At 37.2% G+C, this 13,029-nt stretch overlaps 1 protein-coding gene across 1 annotated transcript in view; it reads left to right on the forward strand.

Annotated features, from left to right (window-relative positions):
- CACNA1D (calcium voltage-gated channel subunit alpha1 D) overlaps positions 1-13,029 on the forward strand; it is a 164,670-nt gene that overhangs the window by 80,545 nt on the left and 71,096 nt on the right. Inside the window, 2 exon segments of the mRNA XM_030458637.1 lie at positions 7,807-7,976; positions 11,087-11,164. Coding sequence (XP_030314497.1) covers positions 7,807-7,976; positions 11,087-11,164 — 248 coding nt within the window.

The raw sequence follows: 13,029 nt of genomic DNA on the forward strand, positions 1-13,029 counted from the left end.
CTTTTTAATTCTGGATTAGAAGCTAATATTATTCACATTTTTCTCAGAGTGAGTTCTCAGCTGAAAAATTATATCATTGTACTGGACTCCACAGGAAAAGTTATTATTGAAAAAGATTCCATGTCAGGTTTTAGAAAATGGCAGAAATTCAGAAATTATGGCACCAGCTTTAAAAAAATATACCAAAAATTATTACAGCTCCAGCAATGGCATGTGAAAATGGTCCTAGATCCAGCTCTAGGGATGCTGTCCAAAACTGGGTTCTAGATTCAGCTCTGGAAAATGGGTTGTCACACTAGAGCAGCTCTAGGGAAGGCCACTACAAAGAGCTCCAAAAGGGGCAATGGGAGAGGACCCCAGAACATGCTCTAAATCCATCTGCAGTAAATGGCTGGCAAATTCAACCTAAATGCAGCTCTGCAAAAGATCTCAGTGTTGTCTCTTAGTCCAACTTCAACAGGGGGAGAGGTCTGAAGAAGGATATAACTGGCCTTAAAAACAGCCTTGGCAAACAACTCCCAAAACAGATTAGAAAAAAAAAAGCTTTAGATCCAGTTCCAGAAATGGATCTGGAAGTGTGGCTCAAAAAAATGTGCACTTAGGTAATTTCTTTCAGCACAGTGAATTTTTTAGGAAGCTAGCCAGGCGTCTGGAACTGTCAGCTGATCTTTCACCATAAGACTGTATTTTTGAATTGTTTCAGCACTTGGAAATGCTTGCAGCTCTGGAAAGCTCCTGTAGATACATTCTGCATAGATGCAGACATCTTTGCATTTTCATTATCTTGAGCCGGGCTGCATTTTGCTTATTCACATTAAGATTTAAAAAATGTATGTGGGTGATCATGACATGGCTAAACTGGTACTACTTTGATAGCTATGTCTTTTGAGCCAACAACAGGGAGTGGGTTCAGTCTGTCAGAAATACCAAAGCACCTTTTTTATTTTTCTTTTTAAAATTATTTTGTTAGAATCCCACTGGTTATAATTCAGGGATTAGACAGTGCATTTTTAGAGTGACTTCACATTTGGTGGAATGGCACAGGAATTGCCACTGAGAAGCTGCTCTACTTCAGGATCCTGCTTTTTGCAGGTAGCTTTGGTTACACACAGTGTGTGTAACAGGCATAAACTGGACCTGTGTTGTCTGAAATCATGAAAAACTAGGCACAGAAACAGGGGAGCTGAGGACAGGCCTCTTCCAAGTATTCCAGGCTAAAAGACTAGAGCATATAATGACAATGGGTGCAAGAGACAGTGAGATGAAATTAGAAATTATAAAGTTAAAGTCATTAGAAAGTTAACAAATGAAGCTAAGCTTTAAAAAAGCCAAGGGAGTTGAGAGATACACATTCACCTTGAAAATACCTTTTAAAGTGTGTTGAAAGTTAAAATAAATATGCCAGTAAATCAACATGCATTAAAATGTTTTACTATCATCAGAGAAATAATAAATAATAAAACTATAACTTATTTATAAGAGGCATGGCTTTTAAAGAAGCATGATAATCTGTTCCTTATCATTAGGGGATGGATTCCACTGACAGCATTTTCTGCTCAAGGCACTAGTATTTCTTTGGGTAGCCATGGGAACAAATAAAATCTTTCAACCACACTTTAATGAATTTCTGTAGGTTGAATTTATCGCCTTGCTACAGGACACCAAAGCATAAGCTTTGACATGTCCTTACATACATCCTCCTACATGCAAGTCTTCCAGGTTACTAAGAGAATGTTAATCTTTTCCATTTCTTTCCCACAGTATTGTGCGTAATGATTCTAAAAACTAAAAGCTAAGGCTTTATACTCATCCATGCTAATCTCACAGCTGTATCTGTCCATTAATGTTATAAAATACATTGGCACAGATAAGCTTATTCACCTAAGAACTGTTGTCTACAGTGTGTATGGAAAAAATCATAGAAAAAGACATTTGAATAATGATGAACTGAATAGAAAATGGCAGTGAACTGTTGTCCACAGTCTTTCAGCAAAAGGAAAATTAACTGTTTCTGACTGTTACTTTTCATGGCAGGGGCTTAGTAAATAACAAAAAAGGATAAAAACTTAACTCTTACACATAGATATATAGACTGTACATACAAAAAAAGGAGGGGGTCTTCAGCTTCGGATGTCAACAGCTTATGAGCTAAATGATGTTCTTTTGCTGTGTAGCTGGTAAAAAAAAATGCAAACAAATCAATACAAAACAAGTGAATATTATCCTTTATTGACATACTAACAAAATAATTAGTGGCTACTTTCAGCTGTTAACAGCAATAACTCTGATCAGCTGCTTTAGTCAGAGACCACGAGAGCTGATGGCAGTAATTTGATACCCTTGAATAAGAGCTTGAAGGGAAATGATTTTATTTCAGTCTTGTTTGACTTTATTCTACCAGGTCTTGTTAGGGATTTATCTTGTGACACGAGCTTGTTGGTGTGCTTCTGACAGGTAACAAACCACACCATTTTCAAAAACTGTCTAGTGAGTGCACATGACAGTGGTGGGGTCAGTATACCCAGGACTATGGTCCTACCTCCGTTCTTCCTCTAAGTAACTCAGCATTTTGAGAGCCAAACAGGTCTCTACTCAGGACAGAAGGAGCATATGTTAATTTGATGTTAAGATAACAGTCAAAAGCATCAGATTTCACTTTTGTTACTCTGTCAGATTGTTCCCTATCTTGCTGTTCTTACAGATTATCCCATTTCATTCACATGCTCACTGGCACAATAATCCTGTACGGGCCCTCTGCTCCACTGAGGTCATGCTGCAGCCACTGAATATATATCTTATAAATTATTAATGAACTATAGAAATAACTATGGGAAGGTAATATGAGTTTGCCCCCATCAAGAACCCAGTGCTCCTTACACAGGGAAAATCCTGCTAGAATGTTTTCTGCTCCAGAAATAATTTATAGTCTTCAGCCTATGAGTTTTTATTATTTCTAAAAGAAGGGGGTAACAATGGTGTCCATACATCTCCAGTAATTAAAGATGCTACCTAACCTTTTATATGTCTCTCTAAGTCTGTTACACATTATGCTCAGCTATGGGCTGTTGGCCACACTTACCCATACAGTTTGAGTTCTCTAATTTGATCCTGCTTATTTGTTGGTTAGTATGGTTACCATTGTGTGAAACCTCTTCTGTGAGTCTGTTGGCCAACACTGTACTCTAGTGAGTACTTTTTTGTTATTAAGTGACTGTTCTCTCTGAAGAAACAGCAGTCTGGGATGTCTGGGTGGCAGTTATATACATAGCATTAGCATAACACTTTCCGTGTACCAGACCCTGCATACTGCAGGAAATTAATTCTCTGGCTCACTACATTGCTGGTGACACAAAAGGGCAGAAATGTGGCCAAAGAACCAGTGTCTTGGTTTATGTTTAGACATCAAAGGAAATTATTTCCTATTTTCAGTGCCAAGTGATGCACAGAAGGTAATTCTGACACTCATGTTGCTGCACAATCCCACTTATGAAAAGTGTCAGCCTTTCATACGGAAGGACTTTTGGCTGACAGGAGGCCAGTAGAGGTGTCTCCCCAGTTAATATGTCTGTGAATTACACAGAGAAGGAAGATTATAATCACATTTAAGCAAACTGTTGTCTTAGGATTTTTGGTTAATATGGTGCTGCCTGAAATTGAGGTGTGAGAATCACAGAGCTACAGTTGTGTCACAAAAGCTACTTCTGCTGTCACCTCCACCCTGTTGCATGAAACCATCCTCATCTGATGTGCGTCAGGAGGTATTTGGCTCTGTTGAAGAAACAAAAACTTGGCATGAAAATGATTGCCCCAGACTATTAAATCAGGAACTCAAAAGCTGCATTTTTAATTCTTCCGCCCCACCAACCATTGATGTTGATGTTGTTGTGCCTGAACAGAAAACAGATAATCTTTCTGCAAGGAAATAAGGAATTTTGGGGAATAAAAAGAAAATTTGCATTCTATATAGTAGCCTAGTTATTACTCAAAATTATGTAGGTGAGTCTCTGTGTCATGCTTTAATTTGCAAGTGATATCTCCTTTCTGCTGCATGTGTAATTCATTGAGTTATTTTACACTGTAGCTACAATTTAAACCTTTACTCAGTTTACAGGATATTAACATATGCAATTTTCAGTCAAATTTAATGAGATCAAAACTAAGCTGTCTAGGGCTGGGTCGTCTGGTTTATTTGAATTTGCAATGAAATGAAAAACTTAATTGCCTCCATCTAGGATAGCAATAGAGTGTTTTGAAGAAAAGATGCTTTTGAAGGCAAACAGGTAATTAAATATAGAAGGTGTTGTTATACCAATTATGCAGACCTGGTTTATAAGGTTCTTCAGAAACAAATTTGCAAAAAACTCTTTTTAGCTCTGCTAGCCTGAAGTCCTAATCTTAAGCATATTATCCTTTAGTGAGACAGGAGTAAGCTTGGCTTTTTCTAGTTGAAATCAGGGCAAAAACATGTTAAGTGAGGCCTATGCATTATGAAAAGTACTTAAAATAATTGTACTTTTCAACAAATTTTACAGGCAATATGTTGTGTGTTTTTGTCGTTTCTTTTTTTTTTTCCCCACTTGCTGCTGGTGTTAAATCAGAGCAGGTCCTCAGAATTTTTCAGTTTGCAACTTGGATGGAGAAACTGAAATCACATTTTAGTGGAGAGACCTCTATAAATGCTGGGATAATCACAGCAGCCCTTTGAATACAACTTAGTCAATGAAGAAAGGAAACAGTGTTTTTGTGAAACCATATATATAGAGGTTAAGTCCACTTACCACAATTAATGTGCCACTTCCTAAGCCTGTCAGCTTCACAGGCTTCTGGACTGAGTACAAGGTTGGTGACAGTCCAGGATGCCAGTTCAGGCCATTAATCTAACAATGTCAGTACCTTTGCTGACTATGTAGCCAGAAGCTTTTTTCTTTCTGCCCTGGACCCATCCTATACTCTCCATAGCTGTGAAATGCTGCACATCTCCTCCCCAGAAATCAGCCAATGTCTACATATCCTTGTCGAAATATTGACATATCCAGTTGCATAAATGTCTGTGTCAGAAGCTTTAGGAAGTCAATATCTCCTCCTCATGTCATCCCCATCATGTTTTCCAAATACCTTCTTGTTTCTTGGGAAAAAAATGCTTTTGTTCTGCCAACAGGAAACTCATTACATTCTGAATCCATTTAATCCCACTTCCTAATTATTAGTATTTCAGTAAGAGGCATACATATATACATGTGTGAGTCCTGAGGGTTGTCACTTCATCACTATGATGGAACAAAAAATACCACAGGTCAGATTCCTCCTTCCCCTAAAGAAAACAGTTTTCTCAGGTGTTATACTTCCTTACAAACAGGTCTTAAAAAGGGAAGCAAGCTATTAAATATCAAGAAATTAAGCCCTGTTGTATCTCCCCCTACAGATAAATTGCAGCAACATTTAACAATACAATGTCTGACTTCTGTGGTGTCTTAAAGGGAAAGGTCACAGCTGAGTATATAAATCTGCATTTAGTTCTCTGCAACCATTTTATTCCAAAGTCAAAGTTAAAAGGTGGTTCAGTCATGGGGGAAGTGCTACTGAAAGTATCAACTTTGCCAACTGTTTCATTTTCAAATTATTTCTTTCACTTCACATAATAACAGCAGCTTTCATTTTCTTTTACCTGCACAGCTCACATATCCTTCACCCTAATTAGGAATACTTGAAGGACTTAGCTTTTACTAAGTATTTGTCTTTTGTTCAGCTAGCAGGGCTTGTTACTTCTCATATGTTGTGCCATGATAGCTTTTCTTTCAAAGCCACTGCCTATGGAATGAGTCACGAGTATCAGATGTGAAGGTCGGTCTCTTTGATACTCTGTCTGAGAGAAACTTAAACCCAGCATTCCATAAACCATTTTCTTACAGATTTGTGACAACTTCTGCCAAAATAATGAAATCTTTTTGTTTTGTTTTTAAAATCAGTCATCCCTCAGAGAGATCTCTTGAGCTGCTTGCCTTCTCGAGCACTTCTGTGAAAAGAGGGCCTTTGAAGGACCTTGTCCTTGGATGCCAGGTGAAGGGCAGCAAATGCAAAGCAATCACTGGCATTCTTCAGTTTCATTACAGGGCCATCAGATGGAACAGGATGATTTCCACATGCCAAACTGAATTTTTGTTGAATTAGGTCCCTGGTTGCAGAAGTTTTAGTACCTGCCTCTTAGCTTTTAGAGCAGAAAGCTTTTTAGCTTCTCTACCCATAAAAAAAACCCAAACCACAAAATCTGTATGGTTGCATGTAAAGAGCTTAATTCTTATATTTAATAATAAGTTTAATAATGTCAACACAGAAATATAATGCCCAGTAGATGTGTTTGAAAACTGCAAAGTAAATAATGGATGCTTTGCTATTCCAAATTGATGTCTGTCACTGAACTGAAATACCGTGTTGAAAAATTCTGAAAAAAATTTCATTATTCTGCTACAATTTTTAGCAGGGTGATACCATATTGATAACTATGTTCACCTTGTTAAAATATTTTTCAAGTCTTACGATAATTTTCTAGTATTTTTTGCCTTGAAAAAAGATACTGTCAAGTGCTGTAGTAAATTCTGAAGGAATGTATTAAGTAGGGAATCTTTTCAAGTGTGAAAGTTCACAATGTAAACTCATATGAGTTTCAGATTCATAGTAAATGAAATCACTATAGTAAATTTTAAAGTTTAATTTTAGCCTTTTAGAAAGATTTTATAGATTAGGGCAAGGCTGGTTTTTAAACATTGAATTGGTACATAGTTACAATACAGTTCTAAAGATGCTTGCTTACCCCTAATTGGACATATTGATTCTCAGATAATTTTGAAAACTGTTGACCCTTCTAGCAAAGGCAGGGATGTGTTTGGAGCTGTGTACTACACCAAATGAAGTAATAATGTTGGTGTATGAAATATCATGGTGCAAGAATTTACTTGATAGTTGTCCTGGGTTATGTATCATTAAAGGGCATCATAGATTCATAGGGTAATTCAGGTTGGAAGACACGTCAGTAGGCCATCTTCTTCTCAAAGACCATTAATTATTTTAATTATCATTCCATGATAATTTAAGCATTAAGCTAAACTAGACAGTCAAATATAATATCGATACTGGGCTAATGAGACAGTGGGTTTGATTTATATAAGAGGATGCATTTCTGAACAGTGGGTACAGGATTTCTGGGTTTTGTTACAGAGAGCAAAGGGGCAAAGATCCAGATCGTAACCAACACGTGTCTCTGCATGATGTCATTAAGAGCTTATTAGTGGAATTCTGTGAAACGGGCACTGAAATGGGTCTGTTTGGACATCTGCAATAAGCTGTAGCTGAAAGAGGAAGGCTTTTAGAACTGGCTGCCAGAATTTCCTTTTCACTGAAATTAAGACTTACCTTTCTGAAATGACTTCATTACAGCAAGTCGAATTCTTTTTGTAGCCATAAGATAAACCTGACTTAAAAAAAAAAAAAAAATTACTAGAAGAGCAGATAAATAAATGGGAGGGTTGGGGGAGCGGGGATGGGCAATGAATTTCTGATATGGCAAGAGTAGAGTAATGATTCATTTTCAAATAAATGATAAAAGCTCTGAAAGTTTTGATGTAATGTGATAGGGATTTGCCATGACTTCTGTCCCACTGTCTTGTTTTCAATGAAGCTCTCAAATCTTTGGTGTAATTTATTCAGCTCATTTTCTATGCTAGTGTGTTACTCTGCAATGTCCAGACTTAGGTCAAAATACCCGGGAGTTTGAAAATCAATATTTTTTTCTGCTTTATCTTAATTTGATAGAGAATTTTCTAAAGAAAGGGAAAAAGCCAAGGCCCGAGGGGACTTTCAGAAGCTACGTGAAAAGCAGCAGCTTGAAGAAGATCTGAAAGGATATTTAGACTGGATTACACAAGCAGAAGACATTGATCCTGAGAATGATGAAGAGGCTGATGAAGAAGGCAAACGGAACAGTACGTGTCCTTTCCTCTCTTTTACTTCTGTGTGGCACAGTCTGATGCTTTTTAAGGGTGTTACACTGGGGGGGATGCAGCCCATCTGGTGTCACTCCCTGATTTCCACTTTGCTAAAGCGTTCATTAGCAGAGCAGTCGTGTGAATGTATTGATACTGAGTCACGTAAGATAAATCAGAATCTTGTGATAAAATTCTTCTCTGATCCATCCATGCACAAACCACTGCCTGCACTCAGTCACTACTGAGACTTAAAAATCTTGATTTATTTGTGTTCTGAAAATTTAGTGCATATAAGCCACGTTCCACTAAGTATCATTGTGAAACCTTAGTCAAGAAGAATGTGTTTGCTTGTCAGGTGTGGGCAATAGAAAAAAAATAATTATAAAAAATTAAAAATACAGCCAAAACAGTGGTTATGAAATAACTTTTTGCTGACAGTGAGAATATTTTTGAGTTTTCATGTAGGGAAATGATATTCTGGACCTTTCTGATATTCAAGGAAATGATTTAAAGTCTGTTTTTTTGCCAGAGGTATTCACTGAGCAGTAAGTAAATGAAATCTTCTGGGATTTTTGTTCAACACTATGAAATATAGTTGCCAGTGACTCACAATGTGATTATTTGGCAGTAGTGTAGTGTATGTTATGAGAGGGGTAATTTCTGCTGTAGTGGCTCCCCAGTGCTTCTGATGTGAGTCCTAATGTAAAGGAACAAGTTAGTTTCATAACATTGCAACAAGTGTAAAAGTTACAGTGGATTTCTCCACGTCAGAATTTTTGAGTTACAGCAGTATTTTAAATAATTTAATAGAGGTGATTTTAGTGTCTTAACTATGTTTGCAGAGTTAAATAATAGTTACATAGTTAAGATTTTCATAAGAACTTTAGTGCTGTATGTAAAAGAGAACATGAATTCATGATGTGGTTTATGATTATCAATGTAATATCAATGTCTGAATTTTTTATATACACTAATTCTAAATAGCACCTTAATATTCATGTGATACTACAGAAAGTAAAGATATCTATTAATTTAGATTCCATTGGGTACATAGAAGAAAATGTATCTACAAGTGGTTTATCAACAGCAATTCAGAATATAATTTTCTCTGTTAAAATAATACATAATTACTGTTTTTTTCTTTTAGTGATTCTAATATATTGTGAATTATTATTTTAAACCTTAGTACTTTTTAGAGGTAGTAAAATAATGAAAAATAAGTCGTTTACTATTGGGGTATCTCTTTTTAAACTTTTCTCTGTATTGCACGTAGTTAAGTTCTTAAAAATCTTAATATTTTTGTCCTTAGTCCTTTAGTTTGCAACAGTATTAATCTGTGTTACTGACTGAAAGAAAACAAGATGATTTTATGGGGGTCTAGAAAGCAACTTGTCCAATAACTTATGTCTGTATGAAAACAGACATGTTTGTAGCACACACCGAGTTTTTATCTAGAGCAAAGCAAAAAAGCCAAAGAGTTCACTACACTTGGTTATTTCTACTAATGTTGCATGGAATGAATACAGGAATTGTGAGCTTGGGCATCAATATTGAATATTGAGAAGTAAGGTTGCACATTTTATGGCATAAGCAAGTCTGCCATGCAGAGTTGTTGGTGATGCTGACTTGGCTGGGTGTTGGACAGCCCCGGGGTTCAGCTGTAGTGCTGATGGACACTTGGTTTCCGAGTCTGCAGGTGAAATCCCAGGAACTTTTTTGTATCCTGTTCCAACTGCCTGTTTGTTACTATGCTGCAGAAGGATCCAGCATTCCTTAAACAGCTTCTAGGCCATGTAGCTCTTTCATAAAGCAAGAATATTTAGTTGCATAGCTGTTGAGTTTCAAGGAGCTTTTGACTCTGAGCTGTTAACTTAGATATAAATTATAAGTTAAGAAGACTTCCAGAGCAAGCTGGAAGAGACTTGCAGAGGGTGAATAGAAGAAGGGAAGTCATGTAAAGAACTTTAAAGCAAATCCCAAAAATTTAATTTCAGATGTGCACATGTATTATTTTTAGTGGAAATTTCCAGTGAATAAGCAATCTGCTAACATTCCTCTGAGTTTCTGCCACATGTGCACAAAAGTGTGGCATGCAGTTTAATTTTTAGTATCAGCAGCAACAGGGTACAGATGAGGAAGGGTTGCTGAATTGCCCCACTTCCATGCAATTCAAGTCGTGCTCTGCTTTGTGTCATGTTGCATGGGAAGGTACGATGTAAGCATCACAGTGTATCCAGTTATTCCATGGGCAGTTTTTGGATGAGGAGCATAGTTATGATAATGAAGTACCTGTTTGAAAGTCAGGTGAAATTTAGTTATCACCAATAATCTTGAGGAGTAAGCTAAGGACATAAATTTAGTCCAAATATATTGGTGATGTGTTTCTAGAACTGTCTGTGGAGCATAATGTACAAAAATAGGCTGGATAATTATTTCCAGGCTTCTAGGCAGCTGTGTGTCCAGACTCTAAATACGTAAACCTCTGGATGATGATGATTTATGGTGATGGAAGTTCACTATAATGCTCATCACCCATGTGGAAGAGTTCTGGGTTTAGAATTCAGAAGATCTCTTCTGTCTGTGGCAGGTAAAGGTACAGATTTCAAGAACAGGTAAATAAGTGATTAATATCTTCTTACATAATCCTTTAAAAATGTACCTTAGGTTCCTGCAACCCCAGCATTTTAAAATTTTTAAGTAGAGAAGTCAGTCAAGGCATTTATATAGTCATTTATATGTGTGTTTTTGCACAGCCCTGTTGTTGCTAACAGGCACTCGGTGCTTCTGAATAATGGAAAGCTTTCCAGCTGCTGGGATTGTGAACACACCTTTAGAAGCCATAAATCTTTGTTAAAAACCAGTAGTCAGTTACCCTAAAGTCATTGAAACAACTTTCGTTGACTTCAAATCATTGCAAATTTAGCTCAAAGTGCAAAAATCAGTGAGAGCTGAGGGATTTATTTCTGATGAGTTGTGCTGAGGGTGCTGTCTGGTTGTTTTGCCTAACGTTGCTTGTGTTGTATATATGGACACGTTTTTATTTTTTTGCGTTGCAACTGCTGCCATCTACTGTGTAAATGCTGGGATTACATGTACTTGTCACGAAGGGGTTACATTGGCTGACTTAATGGAAGAAAAGAAGAAAAGCAGACTTAGTTGCTTTGGCCGTTCTTCCAATAAACATGGTAAAACATGTTCTGATTTGCAGTTGACCTTTCTTTTGTGCCAATACTGCATTTGGTGTGTTAGCTTCTGAAAGCACATTTGTATGCATTTTCTCTAACAAAGGCATATGTCACTTCAGCATGTAGACACTCATGCATGCAGTTGTGCTCTTTTCAGTGCATGTCTAAAATAGGCTGGTGCTGCAGTGCTCTGTCTTCCTAAAGCATTGCTTTTAATCCATTTAGATTTCCACTGGAGTGTCTTTGTCTGTCACTGGCCTTGTTGAATCACAGGTTTTTCTTTTTCAAGAGTCAAGTAAACCAGATTAAAAAAATCTATTATAAATTCGGGTGTGGAGAAATTTATCAAAGTATTTCCCAAGCTCTATAATGGATCCTAGTGTGAGCCTAGAACAGTGTGATGATAATATTTACCACTTATTTATAATGCTCTTACTGTAGAATCTAAAGAAACATAAACTTGCTGTATTTCCTCTTGTGATTGATGGTTTTGTTTCTGTAATTTGTGTTTTATTACATTTCTTTCCTACCCACGATGGAGTTGGACAGGGCTTTCAGAGTACTGTAGTTATTTTCAAATCTGCACTCTTTTAATGCTGGCGAATGTATTGATTTGAGATAATCAGAATTGTAGTTAGGAGATCCAATTATAATCCTATTTAAGGTAAAGTTATCAAAGCAACTGACTTCCTTGCTGTCCTAAGAGTCAGTGTAGTGGTTCAGACTAAGGCTGAGAAATGTGACCCAATCACTTTAGAGAATGCAGAACATTAAGCCAGAAATTACTAGGACCTGATGGACTCACTTTCTACAAATACTGAGTCTGCTCAAAGTTATGTGTCTAACTGTTCACACATATTATGAAAACAGCATGCACACAGCTTCACAGGCTGAAAGTTTTTCTGTAAATATAAGCCTGTGTTTACAATTTTACTTTGGAAGTGGATGTAAACACAGCCTTTAAACTGTGTCAAGGTTCTGATGTCACAGAACCATCAGGGTTGGAAAAGACCTCTAAGATCATCTGGTCCAACCCTACAACTCCTAACCACCAAATTATCTGTAGCTCTTCATCTCACCATCTTCTGAACACCTCCAGGGATGCTGCCCCCATGGAACCAGCTGACAACTTGCTGTCATCTACAGCTGCAAGTGCTGTTTTGTTACTAGTTCCTGACCTTGTTAGTCAAAAGCATTCTCAAGCATGTGTGCACTGACTTGGTTTCATCTACGTCTTGCAGGGCAGGGATACCACTTATAAGCAAGATTTTTCCAAACTACAAATTGGTGAACTACATCTACTTCTTTCTGTAATTGTGAGACTGCTATGCTGAGCTTAGTAGCTCAGACTTAGACTACCACTGGACAAGAAATCCCACCCTATATATTTTTCTTTGTATTAACCTTACCTCTATTGCTATTTAAAGCACCACATCTACAGAGTATACAACATTCCCAGGATCCATAGTGTTATCCTGCAGGCTAGAAGTAGTCTGTTCAGTGGTGCTTGTGTAATGAAGACTGATTGTTTCTCTCTTCTTCCACTGCTATGCAACCAGCCAGACTTTGTTGAATTATCCTGGTCTGCCTGTAAAAAGAGGGAGCCATCAGAATGATTGCTAAGTATCAGCATTAAATCTCCACTATGAAAACCCACACCTTGATGTAGGACATCTTCCAGGATGCCCTTCCTTAAATTGCATTTATCTGGAGGAGCTTCTCAGTCAGAACAGATAGAACCACCTTTCTGATGTGCTTTCTGGGCATACAGTAGACTTAGGAAAGATTGAGATTGACTTGCAATGATAATTTTGTCTCTTTGGGGATTTTTTTTGTTTCTGTTTCCCTGTCTGACAACCTCAAAG

This window comes from Calypte anna, chromosome 12 (genome assembly GCF_003957555.1).
Source record: "Calypte anna isolate BGI_N300 chromosome 12, bCalAnn1_v1.p, whole genome shotgun sequence".
Taxonomy (NCBI): Eukaryota; Metazoa; Chordata; class Aves; order Apodiformes; family Trochilidae; genus Calypte; species Calypte anna.